Source organism: Pundamilia nyererei, unplaced genomic scaffold, assembly GCF_000239375.1.
Source record: "Pundamilia nyererei isolate P.nyererei 1_Seehausen unplaced genomic scaffold, PunNye1.0 scaffold00116, whole genome shotgun sequence".
Classification (NCBI taxonomy): domain Eukaryota; kingdom Metazoa; phylum Chordata; class Actinopteri; order Cichliformes; family Cichlidae; genus Pundamilia; species Pundamilia nyererei.
In genome coordinates, this window is record NW_005187517.1 from 1,682,660 (window position 1) to 1,695,605 (window position 12,946).

A 12,946-nucleotide genomic window follows, 5' to 3' on the forward strand; every position below is an offset into this window, starting at 1 on the left:
GTCACCATTATCCCTCACATACCTGACGTGAACCAACTCCTGTTCTATTATACCAGTGTCTGTACTGCCATCTGAAAGAATGGATAAGAACCTGCTTTCTTGAATTTCCTTTTCAATCTGGTCTCTTGAAGTTTGTGCTATTGCTCCAATAAACTCTCTGCAAGCATGGTCATTGAGGTAAGTGGAACCAAGATCTAGGCCATTTGCTTTCTGAAGTTTGCAAAGACTGCTAAATTTTGCCAGTGGTAGTTCACTCTTTGCCACATAGTACGCAGTTCTAAACAGCTTTTTCAGGACTTCTTGTTGTGCTTGGTTTATTTTTAGTATGGTTTTTGCAATTGGTGTTTGTTCTGGGAAAGATGCTGCAGACTGAGCACCAATGCATTTCTTGTGATGCAGAGATTTCTCATGAGTTCTGATGGGGTCTTTCCTAAAATTACTGGTCCCAGTAACAAAGGCGCTTGTCGACTCAACAATAGAGGGAAACTCACGACACACCCGGCAGAACATCATGTTATTTACCTTGTCATATTCCAGCCACAGAAATTCTTTTGTCCATGAATCCAAAAAACTGTGCTTTCTTTTTGCCTCGTAATCTGATTTATCATAACTTTTCCGCTTTGTGGTAGGCCTTTCTTTGCCTGTCCCTTCTTCATCCTGACCTGTCTTTTTTGGCTCAGCAGAACTAAAATACCTGCGTAAATCCATCTGTCTTTACACATGCCAGAGATTTTTTTTTTTTAATTCTCCGCGCAGTCAACCTCTAGCACGTTTAAGCTTGCTGCGGGAGATTTCACGTGCCACGTTTGAAGAGTAAGCTAGTGAGTGATGTTGTGTCCTGTCTGACTATACCATATTGCACCACTAGAGGGTGGTGTCGTGAAATAAGAGGAAAGTGCAGTCGGGAAATTGTAGAGTTAGAATATAGTTAAGACGGCTATCTGATAACTCAATATGTCTCCCTGTTACCTCTACGATGTAAAGTTATGTGCTGCATTCATTAAAGAGCACTGTTCTTTGATGAGGACTCAGCTAATTACTCAGCTACATTTGAAAGAAAGCAAAGGCATTGTCATATATTTTTACTTCCTATGATAGCCCGACGGGCAGGGCTGAGATAGATTTTGGTAGCCCGACTGGAAATATCACTAGCCCTGGGACGTCGGGCTAGCGATTTTGCAAGCCCTGCACTTATTCAAAAAAATAAAGTAATTTGTAATAGGGCACGGTGGTGCAGTGATTGGCACTGTTGCCTCACAGGTCCTGGGTTTGAATCACCATTCAACCAGAATCTGTCTGTGTGGAGTTTGGATCTTCTCTCCGTGTCTGTAGGGGTTCTCTCAGGTGCTCTGGCTTCCTCCCACAGTCCAAAGACATGCAGTTAGTGGGGTTAGGTTAACTGGTGATTCGAAATTGCCCATAGGTGTGAATGGTTGTGTTAGCCCTGTAATAGACTGTCCAAGGTGTACCTGGCTGCTGAGATAGGCTCCAGCTCCCCCACGAGAAGCAAAAGAGGAGGAATGGATAGAATATATTAACAGATTATTTTTACTGTTTACATCCATTCATCTAAAAACAAATACTAACATCCATATCCATCAACAGGAAGAAATTTATGGAAGAGTTGTGTGAGAGGACAGATCTCAGATCTTCTTATTCAGCCCTGTATCTAAAAAAAATGGCCGACGTATGAACTAGATTTTTAAGATTTTCAGATATGGCGCTTGTTTTGTTTTTTTCATAGGAGCCTAAATTTTGAGCCCTGAACGTTGACTCTGAGTTCAAACCCACACCCAAAGGAAGGGATGTAGAAATGAATGCAGGCAGTGTCTATCTTAAACGCTTTAGAATATGTCCCGAAAAGAGAATTTGATAACATGTGAAAAGAATCATTTCTCTTCCATGTGAGAGCCAAAGATATATTTGACTGGGGCTGTAAGAAGACTGTTTTGTGTTATTTAAGAATAGCAGAATGGACCACACAGTAGAAAATGTGCTGCTTCGCTTGCTCTAGTTGGGGGAGAAAAAAACGGGAAAAAAGACTCTTTTAAAATGAAACTGACCTTCACCAGCCAGAGGGAATTAAGAGAAATTAGATCCTGGCCCAGCCCAAACTCTGCCTTTTGATGCAGTGGGTTCAGACTCAGCTTTAAAAAAGTACACAGGAAAAGATCTGAGATTCAGTCCCCTGTGGACATGGAAAAGAAACATTAATTCTTAGAGTGAGTCATACAGGAACATTGTCCAGTTAGTCATTTGATAGCCGATGTTAAACCTGAACCAGTTTCCTGCAACTTATCAAACAACGTTGTCCCTCAATTTAGCTCATTGTCTGCTCCTCTGCCTTCCTGCTGATGTCTGTGTCACACACAGGCAACACTAAGAGACTGCACTTTATTCTAAAGAAAGAACGCCTAACACAAACTCCACAGCACATAGTCACTGTGGTGACACGCCCCCTGGGTTCAGGGCCTGTGTAACTTCCCCTTTGTGCACAATGAGATATACACAAGCCCTTGCCCTTTTCCTGTGTCCAAATAAACAGTCCAAAAAGGGCTCTTTCGGTGGAACATTGCCTTTTGCGTATGTGTGTGCGTGCACACGTGTTGTCGTACGTTACGTAAGCTTGACTGTGGCCCTCAGCCCCCTTCATTAGGGCTGCTGTTCAGCCCCTGCTTCCTTTGGTCACAGTTCATTGACCTGTAGGCCCATAACAGACATGGGAATCGGATGTGTCATTCCAAGTGTGTGTGCGTTTCTGTCTCAGTGCTCCTCCAGCTGTGTAGCCAGGATATCTGGCTTCGCGTTTGCACATGCTTCACATTTTGTAAACACACTCTCAAAAACGAGTTGTTCTTGTAATTACTCGGAACTCAAGGACATCTCGATCTTGTGCTGTGTTTATCATGTGCATTGGTTTTGTCTTTGCATCCTGCGTGATATCAGTGATCTTAAAATAGGACGGGCAGTTCTCCCAGTCGTGGTTAATACATTTAAACACCTGATTAAAATGTGGGACTTTTGGGCAGTTACATGTTCTTTCACAAGAATACCGAGTTGGTTTGTTGTTGATTAAGGATCCAAAGTCCTGTTGACATTATTTCTTCTCTAAGATTGCAAAACAGTTTTGCCTCATCACGATGGTCAGAGACACCTTCTCATCATAATGAAACCTTTCTGAGGCACAGCTGAGTTTCAGTTTTATTTCTCATAAGTAATTGACCACAACGTCGGCTGAGGAGCATGATGGCTCGGCAATAACAACCGTTGCGGTTCCAGCCTGCCTGGTGCTAATAAGGAGAAGAGATTATGTGCTGGATGATCCTTGATAATAAAGTGGACTCACACAGGGATCTTGGAGGGAGATGTTCTTATAATAGCAGGAAGGCTCTGTTGGTAGATTTATCCCTATACCAAAATGTGATGTAGTCTGTCAGCAGGCTCTCGCTCGTACCTCTTTAGCATGCTTTAGTTTTTCAGTCTAGCTTTTCTGTTTGTTTGTTTGTTTGTTTAGTTATAGCCATTAAATAATGTACTAAGCTGCTTGCTCACTAGTTAACATCCAGTCGTAAAAAATGTTACTAGTGAAAAGCAAGAATTTGATCACCTTAGCAGGTCATCTACTGATCGGAAGGTTGGTGGTTCGATTCCTGGCTTCACCTAGTCTGTATGCCAAATATCCTTGGGCAAGATACAAATTGCTCTCCGATGCATCCATCGGCGTGTGAATGCTAGTTAGAAAGCACAAAGAAAAAGTGCTTGTCTGAATGGGTGAATGCACAAGTTGTGTAAAGCGCTTTGAGTGCTCAGAAGAGTAGAAAAGTGCTATATAAGAACCAGTCCATCCAGTCCAACTCACCTCACAATTAACAAACTATAAATATATAAAATCAATGTCAAAAACATGTTTAGAGACATAAAAACAAAAATGAGTAAATTATAGAAACTTATTAATAAATAGATCCTCATTCATACCTGTTGGAAATAAACTCTTTAAATGGAATATCCACAATAGCTCTCTCTTGTTCCTGATAAAACTGATATCTCTTTGACTGGGCTTAACAGCTTTAATACCTATAAAGAATAAAGATGAGCTACAGTGTTTTTCATTAAAATGTCTTGCAATCATTCCTTTAAATAGAACTTCTGTATTGTTTATTTCCTTTTATGGCTACGTTCACACTGCAGGCGAAAGCGCATCAAATCCGATTTTTTTGACCCTATGCGACCCATATCCGATCATGGTATGACAGTGTGAACGGCACAAATCCGATATTTTCAAATCCGATCTGGGTCACTTTCGTATGTGGTACTGAATCCAATACATATCCGATGTTTTAGAAAGCGACTGCTGTTTGAACGGTCATGTCGCATTAAATCCGTCTTTTAAGTCACTGACACAAATTATCAGCGCCGGAGAAGCGCCCGAGAAGACATCGCGAACGCTTCCTGGGCGTCCAGCGTAGATGTCAGTGAAACTGTTGGGAAGATAATGTTGGAGAAACGTGAACATTTTATTTATACTGTATAATCTGCAGATTCTGACAGGAATCTGCAACTATCCTTTGAAGCACCGCTCCTCTAAAACAGCAATAAGGATAATTATTAGGTTATCTACATTATTATGTAAATAACAAAATAACCTAAAGCAAAAACTGGGAAACGTAAAGTCCGAAGTCTTTATATTAAGGGCCAGCAGTCAAACAATATTGTTTGCTCTGGGTCTAAACTTCTTTTTGCGCATGCGGGCCGCTTTGAGCGTTCACACTAGAGCGCGTTTGCTGTCGCATTTTATTTGTTGTGTGAACGAGCAGACAAAAAAATCAGATTTGATCAAAAAAATCGGAATTGAGCATTAAGACCTGCAATGTGAACGTAGCCTTTGAGAGGACACAATATATATATATTTTATTAATAAAGCTTTTTACATAAATAATCTTGCCACTTATAGGGTCTTTAGATGATTTTAAGTGTATTGGTAATTTATGCAAGACCCAAATTCAAAATTACCTTGTAGGCTATGTAGGTTATATCACAGTTGTTGTTGGGCAATCATGTGAAGCTCTAACAACCTGAACCCTAATGTTTTACCTTTTTTCATAAGTTGCCGTTTCGTGAGGATTCTTTAAACATCTTTAAATCTGTAATGAGTCAGTCCAGACCCTTTGGTTTAACCAGCCAGCAAGCATCATCCCCTTGAATGCTGATTGTTCAGCCTATTTATGCGTTAATGGGTGATTGGTTTATTTGATTTTTTTCTGGAGTCTACTTTTTTATTTTTAACACAAACTCTTCTTTCCACCAGCTCTTTATCTTTCGCCATGTCCCTTGGAAGTAGGTGAAGTTGTGCCAAACCTTTGGATATATACCTGCTGCCCAGTCTGTGAGTCAGCAAAACGATCCCAAAACCATGTGCAACCTTTTTCCTTTTGTTTTTTGTTTTTTTCTAAAGGCCTTGTTGAGTGAGATCTTGGCAAGAAGACACCATATACCAATCAAACATAACATGGCCTAATGTTGTGTTTGTCCCCTTTATGCTGCCAAAACAGCCCTAAACCAATCGAGGCATGGACTCAACACCTCAGACTCATTGGTGTGCTTCTCAAGCTATTTCTGCTTTGTGGCAGACCAGATCATCACACAGGCAACCTTCTTCCTTTGCATTAGTTCGAATGCCCACGTGCCCATTGATGGTGCCTTTAGTGGTGGACAGGTTGTAGCATGGACTGGTCTACAGCTACGCAGCCACATACGCAACAAACTGTGATACACTGTATAATCTGATGCCTTTTTATCAGAACCAGCATTTTTATTTGTTATTTCTTTCAGCAATTTGAGCTACAGTAGCTCAAATTGGACCACGTGCACCAACCTTCACTCCCCATATGCATCAGTGAGCCTTGGCCACCCATCACCCTGTTATTGGTTTACCAATGTTCCTTCGTTGGACCACTTGTGATAGACACTAAACACTGCAGTCAGTGACCACTGCTCAGATCCTTACATTTGTCTGTTTTTCCTGCTTCTAAGACATCAACATTGAGGACAAAGTGCTTACTTGCTCCCTGTTATATCCCACCCACTAACAGGTGCCATGATGAAGAGATAATCAGTGTTAGTCATGTCATCCGTCAGCGGCCATAATGTTGTGTTTGATCGGTATATAACTGACTGTGAGAATGTTAAATAGGATTTTAATTGTGTGGATCTTGAGTGTGATGCACGTTACATCTTCTCGAGTACAATTTTAATACTTTTCACAAACCTTCATTATGTCTTTGTTTGTAATTTGCAAAAACCAAAATGGAAATGTAAGTGTAGAGCTTGATGGGCAACATAGCCTTGCAGTCATGGGACTAATCATGTCGCAGCTTAATCTTCATATTAAATACAGATGCTGTGTATGAGTGGACTGTATCATCGTAAACCTTCCAGCTTCTACTTAACGGCTTCTCAGTTTTATTTGTGGATTTTCCTCCCTATCATCTTGTTTTAGGAAGCAATTGCTTCCCACGTCCGACCTCATCACTCTGTCCTCAAGCGAAAAGGATGTTTGGTTTTGTTGCTTTTTTATCCTCTTTGTGTGTGTGTGTGTGTGTGTGTGTGTGTGTGTGTGTGTGTGTGTGTGTGTGTGTGTGTGTGTGTGTGTGTGTGTGTGTGTGGGCATGTGTGTCATTCATGTATTCAGATGTGTCTGCATTTGTGTGTTCTAGGTGACCTCTGCATGCACCCCAGCTCCCTCCAATGATCTGGTAAGTCCCCTCCATTTCCTCATTTCTTTTCCTCAAAATAAACTTTTCCCACCCTGTCTGTCCATAGTTAGGAGGCATGGCTCCCCAAAACCACTGTATGGTTTCCTCTTGCTGAATTCCTTTTGGGAAGCCGAGCCCTCAGCCCAGTTAGTGCTCATTCCTCGAGCTCTGTGGGATTTCAGTCCACAAGAGGAAAAAAAAAAAGAGTTGATGTAGGAAGTAGTAATGTTTACATATTAGGGAGTCTGTTTGTTTAATTAACTCTCCTTTCCTTCCTCTGTATTGCCTCCTCTTCTCTCCCCTTTCTCCCCACTCTCACCTCCTTTCAACCTCCTCCCTTTGCCCCTCTTCTTCTCGCTTTCGTTCACTTCACCTTCATCCTATCACCGCTCCTTCCTCACATCCAGCAGCGTAGAGGGACGGCTCCTTCTCGACACATCCAACACCTGGTGAGCATACTTTGACCTCCATGCTCTCTCCTCGTCCTCCTCATAACCCTCATGCTTTTTCGCTCTGTATCTTCCCCCTTTTTCCTACACGCCGCCAGTATCAAGCTGTCTGTCTGGGCAATGTCCAAACCTGTCAAGGAATAAAAAGTTTGTGGCTTCACTCATTTTGATTTATCACATACTAAACAAACCGAAGAGAGAGCGATGGCAGATACTTTACTAAAGGCCATGAAGTATGTAATTGAGCTCAAAGTGATTTATCCCTTAAAGAACTAGTGTGTTGGGCAGATTTAACCTACTTCTTCATCGTGACATATTTTAGCTTTGTAAATGTGCAAACAAAGGATCAAAGTGCCTCAGAACAAGAAAGGGTTAATAATAATCTGCATATTAGATTTTTTTAAATTCATCCCATAGACTGTAAATAAAACATGGTAAGTGCCTTAAACCTAAAGAGCGATCAAGGGGCTTTGGTCTCAAGAAGAAGTCTGGTTCTAGAGAAACCCGTGGCAACATATTATATGTAATGTATAAAACATTATGTTTATTTTGTAACATTATTGGTCAACAATAGAACAAAAGGTTCACAGCAACAAAACCTCTCACTAACCAATGACTGAAATCACTGTGGTTGTGACCGTCTTTTATGTACAGTCTATGTTCTGGAGCTGTTCGCTTTAAATGGCCTGTATTTATATAGCGCTTTACTAGTCCCTAAGGACCCCAAAGCACTTTACATATCCAGTCATCCACCCATTCACACACACACACTGGTGATGGCAAGCTACATTGTAGCCACAGCCACCCTGGGGCGCACTGACAGAGGCGAGGCTGCCGGACACTGGCGCCACCGGGCCCTCTGACCACCACCAGTAGGCAACGGGTGAAGTGTCTTGCCCAAGCACACAACGTCCAAGCCGGGGCTCGAACCAGCAACCTTCAGATTACAAGGCGAACTCCCAACTCTTGAGCCACGATCGCCCTGCCTTTAGGCTGAAATCTTGAAGGAGGATCGTGGTTCCACAACTTTAATGCCATACCTTTGCTCTCTGCCGTTTTATCTCAGTGTAAATTATATCTCCAGTGGAACATTAAAACAATGCACAGGTCAATGCGATGACATGATTTGACATCTTAATTTATTATAATTTACTTAACTTACTGTGTACAAGATTGACTAGAGAGTGTCCAGTTTACTGTGAGAGAAGAGATGAACAAGCTTTCAAAGGAGGCCTGAAAGGCAAACTTCAGGGACTTGAGGGTAGTCCATATCCAATGTGGACAGATAAGTAACTTGCTCATTTGTTATCATTATCAAAAAGGGCCCAAAGTACATCATTGTTAAAGTGGTAATGAGGTATAGATGAGCTTTGACTGTGTCTTATTGCATATTTGTTTTTTCTACAGGGATCCACCAAATCTTTAACCTACACCAAACAGAGAAACACCCTGCCAAGGTAACACCATTTCATTCATTTTCCACGTTGGGGAAGTTTCTACAGAAATCATTAAATACAAATGCAAATAATGTCTCTACACTGGCACAACGCTCCGCTTGCTCTGAAACTTGCACCATCTTATACCTGTTCCTTAGACAAACGTTTTTATTGCGTGACCTGCTTGTGAAGCACTACCCAGTTTCTCTCTTACGTGATGGTTTCTCTCCATTCATCCAGTTAGGAGCTTCTTCAGAGTGCGTCTCAGGGTCTGTGCTAAGCTACCACAAACAACCCACTGACCCCTGCTGTCTCTTTTCGGTTCCTCCAGGAGTTTCAGCGTGGACCGTGTGATGGAGCGAGTGATGGAACGAAACTACGACTTTGACCTCACCTACATCACCGAGAGGATCATCTCCGTCTTCTTCCCTCCGAAGCTGGAAGAGCAGAGATACCGGCTGAACCTGAAGGAGGTGGCTGCCATGCTCAAGTCCAAACACCAGGAAAAGTTTCTGGTGAGTGAAGAGAAATGCATTACACTCATCAGCTGAGTTATACCGTAAGTACAGAAGCCTTTGCAAGACATTGTTTACTCCTGGGAGCATTCAGCTAAATACATTTGAAGCATTGTTGCACAATACACTTTGGCATATAGCCACAGGAAGCGACAAAATAGAAACCCACAAATAAGCAGTCTGTTTGTTTTTTTCTGTCACGCCCATAATAAAATAATAGCGATGACAGCTTGTTACTGTGATGCAGTGTAGTGATGATATAAAAAAAACAAACCTTTCTGTTTTCAGCTCCTGAATCTTTCTGAAAGGCGCCACGATATCACCCGACTGAACCCAAAGGTAGGACTTCCTGTAATTCTTCAGGTTAAGAATTCACTTCAGAAACGTTCATTTAATCTGCTTCTCCCGTCTCCACCCACCATCAGGTCCACGACTTTGGCTGGCCCGACCTCCACGCCCCACCGCTGGATAAGATCTGTGCCATATGCAAGGCCATGGAGAACTGGTTGAACTCTGACCCCCAGCACGTGGTGGTCTTACACTGCAAGGTCAGACTTTAGGGGCCCTCTGAGGTTCCTCAGACGGACATCACACCATTTCCCAGGCTTTAAAACAGGCACATGCGACGTGTCTGTAATGACTGATGTTTCCAAACAAGCTTGCAAAATATCAGGGCTCACTGATGCATGCTGGGAGTGAAGGCTGGCTCATGTGATCTGACCCAACAGATCCGCTACAGTTGCTCAAATTGTCAAAAGATTTACTGCTGATCCTGTTAGACACGTGTCAGAATAGACAGGGCATCACTGTTTGTTGTGTATGGGGCTGCATAGCTGCAGACCAGACAGGGTCTGTGTGCTGACCCCGGTCCACCTCAGAAAGCACAACAATGGACACGTGAGCATCAGAACTTATGTATCATTACAGCATGTGGAGTAGAAGTCCAGCCCATTCCAGCCCACCTTCTTCCATTGGAGCAATGGAAGAAGGTGGGCTGGTCTGATGAATCACATTTCTTTGACATCAGCGTGGATGCTCAGGTGTGTCACTTACCTGGTGATCACAATTCACCAGGATGCATTATGGGAAGAAAGCAAGCTGGTGGAGGCAGTGTGATGCTTTGGGTTATGTTCAAGGAGAAACCTTGGGTCTTACCATCCATGTGCACCACATTTATAAATCAGCAGCATTTGTGAATTCTAAAATCTCAACCAGCAGCTAGTATTAGGATTCAGCAAATTAATTTAATGAATAAAAGGAAAACGTTTTCTACTGTAGCGTACCATTCTAGAAGTGTGAAGTAGTATAAAGATGAAATAGTGAAGTGAAGCATATCCAAATTATACTTAGCAGTATCGGATCCCAACACTACCAGATGCCTGAAACAAGCCTGTGAAACTGTGAGCAGCAATATTATAGAAACAAATGGCTAGCTGACCTTTGGGCATGTGACGTTACAGTTTAGTATTTCTCTTGCTTGCTTGTGCATGTTTAATCAGACATAATTGCTCCGTAAAGAACACTTTATTAGATACTGCTGTTCACACAACTTGACTAGAACCAAAATTGCAGAGTGCACCATATAATTCAATAAGCTCCTTCCACCCATGGTAAAAAAATTAACCATGCAATTAAGATCAAACTCTGTCATCCTGACATTTAACTTCCACGCCTTTGCACATCGTTTAGAGACTCCTTTCCATCGTCCAATCAGAAGAGAGGTGGTGATTTGAACGCTTGGACCATTACTGAACAGTCACCAGCTAATGCTGGTGGTGTCTGAGCTCCCAGACCTCGTCTAGATGTTTTATTTATTGGTTTTGGTCAGGAGAATTGAAATCCTAAAACCAGACTACTTCTGTGGTCTGCCAACTTTCCAGAACATTCCAGCTACAAGCAATCCTTTGCCAGCTGCAGATCACGCCAGGGACGTGAATAAACAAGTTGTTGTCAATGAAACGTCCTCCGCTGAGAGATCTGCTGTGCAAAACAAGCTTTAATTTGTGCTCAGCGTGTGGAGGTGCAGCCTCCCTACTGGGATCTGGAAGGGTCACTTCAGGAATTCGGAGCTGGAATGTCTTTGGAATGTGTCAGGAAGTAAAGAGCAACCAGTGTGAAAAAAACACCACAGGGAGCTTTTTAATTTGAAGTCAAGCAGCCTTTTTCACATCTCGCCGTGACACTCCCATGTGTCCTGCTCTTCTGCTTTGCTCCTCTTTTTTTTTTTCTATGAAAAATCTGTTAAAACCATCTGGTCTTATAAAGCGTGAAAATGAGCTGTCCATAACACCTGAGGGTGAGATCAGCACATCGTCATCATTTCTTTGTCCTCTCCTCTCCCTCTTACAGGGTAACAAAGGTAAAACTGGCGTCATTATCGCAGCCTACATGCACTACAGCAAGATCTCTGCAGGGTGAGTATGTGTTTGTTAATGTCAGAGACAATCAGAGCAATCAATCAGAGTATCTGCACATTTAATGTGTTAAAGACTGTCTGCTCTTGGGAACTGTTTACGTTCAGTTCCCAAGAGCAAACAAACACAGTTAAAACAGTCTAAAAGTGGTCAGTGTTGTTGTGCTCCCAGATGTTCCAATCAAGAGTGCTGTCCTGGTTTCCATTTGGGGGGAAAGAGATCATGTGCAGGGGCTGCAATGACTGATATGCTCCGCTGCATGAAACACTTGCTTTGTTTTGGTTGTTTAGTTTTACCTTTAGGATGTTGTGGCCCAGACTAGGGTGATCCAGTATTGTGATTGTGACAGATTACCACCGCACGTCCCTCATGATTTGATATTATTGCAATGTTTAACATTATTGCAAGTTTTGCAGTATTGCTATTTATAACCTTTATTCAACTGTAAATTATAAAACCTAAAACATGCCATAAATCTTGCCATAAGTCGGAGTCCGTCTGCTACTGGTCTGTTATCAGTCTGCAATTGAATGGGAACAAGCTGGCTATTACATGCAGTCTGTTTGTGATGATACAGCAATTAACTGTGATAAATGGTTAAAGATCACATATATCATGTTGTTTACATGGACAGAAAGCCACATGTAATTATCACATTTGTGCTCTTCATCCTTCACGTTTTCTAAGAATATAACAGAATACAACCAGCCGACAGCCGGTTAAAGTCGAGTCCCCTCGAGTTGTGCTCGTAATGTCTCTGAGCAACTGCAGTCAGTCCACGTTTGCTCGACTAACATTATCTGAGGGTTTTGGTGCCCTCTGATTCATATTATACTAAGAATATTTTAATGTATTCAATTAAATGTCAATATTTGGTATCTCTATCGATATAAAATCGCAACATAAAATATCGCAATACTTTGCCGTATCGTTCTTTGTTTGGGCTCAGGTATAATAGACTGCAGCGCATGCAGTGGAGGCTTGTACCCAACGAGCAATATTATCGGAGCATCGATGCGTCAGCACTTGAAGTTTGAAGCAACGAGCAAAAACATGTTCGGCTTAAATTCAGCTACTCAAACATGCATAACCTAAAATGCTTTTAAACATATTCCAGCAGTGAGGCTGATGTGTGCAGGTTTATGTACGTGCAGGACAAAGATTTCCATTCAGACTTGGATGATAAGTCATTTGATAAATGAAGCCCTCCGGATTTTGCACAGGAACAGTGGAAACTGGTTTATCCTGTGGCCAATGCCAGCTGTATCCTCTCCATGTACTTTCTGGCATCTAGAGAGTCTGGTGCAAGTCCCATGATGGAAATTGTTGGCTAAAAGTGTGTGTGTGTGTGTGTGTGTGTGTGTGTGTGTGTGTGTGTGT

The 12,946-nt window shown here is 42.2% G+C and overlaps 1 protein-coding gene across 6 annotated transcripts in view; it reads left to right on the forward strand.

The window, feature by feature from the left end:
* Window positions 1-12,946, forward strand: part of tns2a (tensin 2a) — a 64,301-nt gene that overhangs the window by 35,728 nt on the left and 15,627 nt on the right. For 5 of the 6 annotated variants that reach the window (XM_005742049.2, XM_005742050.2, XM_005742052.1 and 2 more), the window contains exons 4-10: window positions 6,714-6,752; window positions 7,160-7,201; window positions 8,609-8,658; window positions 8,969-9,152; window positions 9,441-9,491; window positions 9,578-9,700; window positions 11,502-11,566. In XM_005742049.2, the coding sequence (XP_005742106.1) occupies window positions 6,714-6,752; window positions 7,160-7,201; window positions 8,609-8,658; window positions 8,969-9,152; window positions 9,441-9,491; window positions 9,578-9,700; window positions 11,502-11,566 (554 nt within the window). The remainder of the gene's footprint in view (window positions 1-6,713; window positions 6,753-7,159; window positions 7,202-8,608; window positions 8,659-8,968; window positions 9,153-9,440; window positions 9,492-9,577; window positions 9,701-11,501; window positions 11,567-12,946) is intronic. The other variant, XM_005742051.2, reaches the window with a different exon arrangement.